This window comes from Pan paniscus, chromosome 11 (assembly GCF_029289425.2).
Source record: "Pan paniscus chromosome 11, NHGRI_mPanPan1-v2.0_pri, whole genome shotgun sequence".
Lineage (NCBI taxonomy): Eukaryota > Metazoa > Chordata > Mammalia > Primates > Hominidae > Pan > Pan paniscus.
In genome coordinates this window covers 44,000,818-44,006,817 of record NC_073260.2, presented here as the reverse complement: position 1 = coordinate 44,006,817, position 6,000 = coordinate 44,000,818, and the positions used below count along the sequence as shown (strand labels likewise).

Here is a 6,000-nt window from a genome sequence, read left to right as displayed (position 1 = left end):
TAACCAACAAGTTATATTATTTTTTATTCATGTTAGAATTTCTATCAGTGTTTGAACATTAATTATTTAGAGAGTTTGTACATTTTCACCTTCCAAGGTTTGAAATGAGAAGCATGCTAGGTCGCCAATGGTAACTAATAAACACTTCATAATCGCATGAATATCCACTCTGCGCTGACTCTCTTAACACTGTTAAACATTTTCTTTCCTTGCTGTAATTTACAATGAAAACTGTGCCCACTCATGTCTCAGCAAAGTTCCAGACATTATGGATTCATCACATATAAATTCTTTAAAAATATACTTCTGTCAAAAGACTTGATGACTACTATGTACACTACAAAAATAAATCTTCATATAAATAAATTATATGGCATACTTTTATCTTTGTAATTGAAATGACACAAACTCATTTCCACCAAAATTGGCAATGAGACCCAGTTTGAATATTTATTTCCTTTAAACTCCTTACCCTAAAACCTACCATGAGTCCTTAATGTAAATGTTATATACTCTGAACTATTTAACATTAGTAAGCATTCTATACAAATAAAAATTCTGTCCAAAAGTAAAACATAGCTGTAATGTTTCCAATAGAAATAAAATCCCTGCATTTTTTTTTGTTATAAACTGGCATGACAAATACTGTAGAGGAAAACATTCTTATGATACAAAATTATAAATATCAGCAAAGTTTTTTTTTTTTAATTAAAACATCCAAATGAACAAACAGGACAGACAAAATAAAACTATTAAAAGAGAGAGAGAAATTCTAATTCCCTGCCAGCCCCACCCCCCACCCACCCCAGTTCTCCCTTTGCCAATGTGACTATTGGAGAAAGTTCTACACCATGCAGAAATCAGGGGCCGCGCAGCCTCCGGCGCAACACGAGCTGGGCTCAGGAAGGGAGCGAGGGCACGCCAGGAGCCAGAGGGAAGTCGACTTCAGAATTTTGCATCATCCCTCCTCCACGCAGGACGTTTTCTGAGCAGAGCTGGGTGTTAGGGTGGCAGACCATGTGGGTGACAGGCACCAAGACAGCAGCAGGGGGGTGGCCAGGGTCCCCAGCAGAGTCACACACACACACACACACACACACACACACACACACACCCAGCAGCCACAAGCGGCTCCCAATCAGCATCTTAAAAGTTTTGTGGTGAGTATCAGGGTCTGAGGTCACTATGCTGTGGGTATTTCTGGGGGCCCATTACCTTTCTGTTAAGATTTCCCAGGTAATTTAAAAGGGAGTAACAGGAGCTGCCACTCGTGAGCGCCTCACAGTAGCTTAGGCTTCAGCCCTGCAGGGACCCCGCCCTTTCCTCTGACTTCTTGTCTGTAACAAGGTGCTGGTGTGGAATTGGATGGGGAGCCGACACTGGGTGCTTCCCTGACATGTGCTGGTCTCTGGTTACGAGATGAGGGAGCCCACACCTCAGAGCAAAAGAAGAGAACCAGTACAGAAGCAACTTTTAAAAATATGCCTGGTTGAGACCTGCCCCTGCCTACATCTTTCAGTGGGGTGTGTCCATCCTCCTGCTTTCCCACATCACATTGAAAGAGCACTAATGATGGGGAGGATGGAGACAATGTTTGGATTTACTTAGGAAGCACGTACCCTAAACACTGGTGCATGAAGAATCCCCCCGGAGCTCTTATCCTACATAATGCCTGCCTCTACACCACCACAATGCACGCTCACCACTTAGTTTTAAAGAAGATGCAAACAGATCTAGAAAGCCTCAACCAGCTGCTCCATTTAAGAGAGGGAGTTTAAACTATAGGGACTCAAAACATCATTTCTGGGAGACTGTGGGCCAAGAAAGAATTAACCAAATAGGTTTTTCTACCTGTGACAGGGCCACATCCACTCTTGAATTTGGGGGTGTTGGGGGAGGGGTCGTGTGTGTGTTGGTCACAAAAGGGGCACCATGCTGCATGCTTTTTAGAGTATACAGACTCTCATGGCCCAGCCAAGGCTCAGCACTAGGCATGTCACCGAATTCTCTAACACCCACGATGATGAACTGATGTGAGCTCCATACCCTGAGGTTCCAGCATCCATCACAATGATCCGGGAGAAGGAGATTATTCCCCCGAAGCACAAATTGGGGTCCTGGATGGCAGTCAATGATCGTAAGAGATGCCGTAGACACGAGGAGAGTCTAGCTTTTGCCGGGCTGATTTGAAAGGATTAGGTGGATGTTTAGGGCCAGCCCTCACCAGCACAAAGTAAGAAAAGATATCCTGACGCTTCCAGCCTGACTAGGTCAGAGCCTACTACAGGTTACAGACAGTGTAGAGAAACAAAACAAGACAAAAAAAAAATCACAGTACAGTACATGGTCAACTCACACACGTGTTCACACGCACAGCCAAACAAGAGGACCGCACACAACGACACCTAGAGAAGCCACCAGGATTAACGTGCTTTCTTCATATCTGCTCATTAAACAAAAAAATTATCACGCATAGCGTGTTTGAAAGTTAACAGTAACATTTCATACTACCACAGGGTTGTGATATGCAAATTTAAAATATTTTAAACAGAAACCTTTACAAAATAATCCTATTACATAAGCAATATTTGCATAGAATTATACAAGTAAATTATACAATATTTAAGCAGCAGCAACATATGCTGAAATTTAAGACTAATGAAGCTTGGTTGTGGCACGGAGCCCAATGCACGAATACGGAGAGGCCCCACTGTGGCCTCCACACTCTGGGGCAGGAGTGGAGAAGCCCCAGATCATACTACTTTACATCCTTCCTTCCTATATTACACATGTGTACACCTCTTAAATATTTATAGAAATATTTAACAAAATAATACAATCGGTTACAGTAACAATGAACTGCTGTCCTGGCACAGGGCATCTTTTCCATAACTCCAAGCAGTTCTCTTCAAGCAGTTCTGGAAAGAGGTGGGGGTGGGGGGTTTCCAATCTTTGGCCTCTTTGCTTCAGATTTTAATCACCCTTTAAAAGGAAGCAAAAAAGGAAGTTGAACAGAGTAAGAGGTGTGCAAGTCCGTATTTATAAAGTACAAAAGCAGGCAGCAGTAACCTTGGTATTAGAAATCACGAGTGGGGTCTGGGCCTGAGGTGTCCCTGGGGGCTGCTTGTGACCTCTCCCTTCATCTGGGGGCTGGTTACACGGATACGTTCCCATGTGACCAATTCGCTGTGGCATGCACCTCCATAAAGACTGGCAAATATTGGTAAAAGGTGGTGCTGTTTGTGTCCTTGTGGCGCTGCACCGACCCTCCGCAGGTTAGCAGTGGGGGAAGAGAGCAGTGTGGAGCTGGATTGGTTCCCCAAGGATGACAAAGCTTGGACACATCAGCCTTGCTCTGGGGATAAAAGGTCACTGGGGTCCAGCGTGGGATGTGCCCGAGCGCCACAGCCCCTCGGGGATGCTGAGAACCCCAGGAGAACCTTGTCCTCCTCTTTGCCTGGCTCTAGGTCCCTTGGCTGCCCTTGTCAGTGGCACTCACCTCAGTTGGAGCTGCTTCCCCGGGGCCTCTCCTCGCATTCCACGTCCTGCAGCTCAATGACTTCCACCTTCGAATCCCTCCTCTCACACCGGACGTGGAAAGGCACGTGGGGGTCCTCGAACAGGCCGTGGTCAGTCTCAGGGTAGCCCGGGCAGAGTCCCCCTCGGGGGTTCCGCCCAGGCCCAGGGACAGGCGGCGGGTGCACGGCGACAGTCACGGAGGCAGAAGCCGTCACAGTGGTGATGGGCTGGCAGTAGCCGGGCACGGAGCTGCCCATGGCAGTGGATGCTGGGTTCCGAGGGTTGTGAGAACGGGCCCCGCGGGGGCCCCAGCGGTCCCTATTGCTAGGGCCAGAATGCCCTTCAGTAGAAATTTCAAAAGCGTCTCTGCGCGGTCTGTAGGGGGGTGGCCACAAGCCTTCTCTGGGGGGGTCCCTGCGGGGCTGCTGGCCTTGCCGTCCAGGAGGCAGGGACCCTGAGTCCAGGTGGGGCTGCTGTCTTGGGTTCGAGGGTGGGTGATGCCTGGATTCGGGATGGACCACCTGCAGAGGGTGAGGGTGGGTTAGAAGGGCGGGGAGGGTGGTATCCCAGGCTGGGCATGGTGCCCGCAGCTCCCACACTTCCCTCCTTGGGTTTCACCAAAGACTCAGTCAACCCTGGGGAGCCAATGGGGGCCTTCCACCCACAAAAGAAAAGCCCGTCCTTCTAATAACCTCCAGGACCTGGCGGAGGAGCGTGTTGTTTGAAAATCCTGTTTCCAGGCTTTCTCTGACACAGCTGGCTGGACACGTACTGCTGCTGCCCATAAATGTGGGCTGTGGTCAGAGCATCCAAGCTGCTGCCCCCCACAACCTGCCCCCGACCCTGTTAGGTTCTGCAGGCTCTGAGCTGCTCTCCCGAAGTTGCTAAGTGTGCGGCCCTGGCTGGCCTGAGTGCAGGACGCTGGCAGGACTATCTCTGCCTACTCTGTCAAACACAGTAGCCGCTCCAGACATGTGGCTGCTTAAGTTTTAATGAACTAAAATCCAAAATCCAGCTCCTCGGTAGCCCCGGCCACATTTCAAGTGCTCCACAGCCACGTGTGGCCGGTGGCTCCCATCCTGGAAAGCAGAGAGGGCATTTTCGTCACCGCGGAGGGCTGTGGCGGGCAGCCTGTTCCATCTGATTGTTAAGAATCTGGTCTCTGCGTCTCTATACAAAGCACAGAGCAACACAGTGGCCACATCAATCAAAAGGACCGTGACCAACTTCAAAGTCGTTCAGCTTGTACCTATTTTTAGGCTCCTGCTGAACAAAACCAGATTCACACTGCAGCTCAGCGGGCGTCGTCGCGGGGGGTAGGAGGAGGACAATTCAGGTTATTTGGTTGGCCTTTCTCTCTTTCACGGAAGGGCTGCTCTGGCCTGGGACTGGAATACCCATTTCCTGGAGGGACAGCAGGGGGCCCTCAGTGGAGCAACATCAGCCCAGAACCTTCCTTGAGTTTTCAGGGCTGAGCCCATCCCAGGGAGCACAGGGTGGAGGAAAGGACCCAGGTCCTTGGAGCCTCCGAGGAGGGGCTCCCAGGCTCCTGGTGACCTCCTGAATCACTGAAGGCTAAGAACTCAGGGGTGGTTCTTGGCCTCTCTGCTCTTTCCTGCCACCTGGAACATGAGCTTGGAGCCCCAAAAGCTATGGTAAAGTATTTAGACAATAATAATGAATGTTGTATCAAGGGCATTGAAACCTAACAGAAATGAGAGAAGGAAAAAACCTTACCTCTGTTGGCAATAAAAATACTACTAGTTTTAGAAAATATCACTCTCAAATGACATGCACCTTAAGAGGAAAAAAAAAAAAAGGCAGGAATGCTTTATCTCTGGCCTTTGAAGCCCAAACTGTCCTCACCCTGAACAAGATAGATGCTACTGCTTTGTGCAGTGACATTACTGGCCCCTGCCCTTTTTATCCTTTATGAGATCAAACCACAGGAAGATGGCATTTTTATAGTTGAGAAAGAGTTAAATACTGGTTATTTCCTATGATTTGACCTAGTCTGTACCTTATCTCTGCATCCCATCTGCCTGTGTGATGTGCTGCTCAGAGCAGACAGGAGCCCCCGCTGGACCTCCAGGCCCACTACCACGGTGGGAAGACCCTCCCCCTGTTCTGCAGGGTCACTTACAGTGGAGTGGGCGAAGACGGGGTTTTCTGTGGCTTCCACGATCACTTGGTGGGCAGGGCCTCCCGCGCCCTGCTGGGCCTCGTAGTGCCGAAGCTCCTCGCTGAGGCCTGACACTGTCGTCTGGGAACTATACTCCGAGTCGGAGGAATCAGAGCCGCTGTGCATGTGGCCGGGCGGCATGGCGAAGCGGACCACGCTGGGGGGTGGCTCAGGGGAGGGTGTGGGCAGGCGGTTTAAGCCGTTGGCTGGAGACACCTATTTAAGGGGATTCCATGTTAAAAGTGTTCTTGTCCATTTACCTGCTGGCCATCCTCAAAGCTCAAAGCACGGTATTTTTC

The 6,000-nt window shown here is 49.4% G+C and overlaps 1 protein-coding gene across 6 annotated transcripts in view; it reads right to left on the bottom strand.

The window, feature by feature from the left end:
- PTCH1 (patched 1) overlaps positions 1 to 6,000 on the bottom strand; it is a 74,174-nt gene continuing 68,174 nt past the window's right edge. For 5 of the 6 annotated variants that reach the window (XM_057298684.2, XM_034967793.4, XM_008963523.5 and 2 more), the window contains exons 22-24: positions 5,663 to 5,917; positions 3,500 to 4,040; positions 1 to 2,982 (exon numbers count right to left, since the gene is read on the bottom strand). In XM_057298684.2, the coding sequence (XP_057154667.1) occupies positions 3,501 to 4,040; positions 5,663 to 5,917 (795 nt within the window). In that variant the 3' untranslated portion in view covers positions 1 to 2,982; position 3,500. Of the gene's footprint in view, positions 2,983 to 3,499; positions 4,041 to 5,662; positions 5,918 to 6,000 lie in introns of those variants that run through there. The other variant, XM_034967795.3, reaches the window with a different exon arrangement.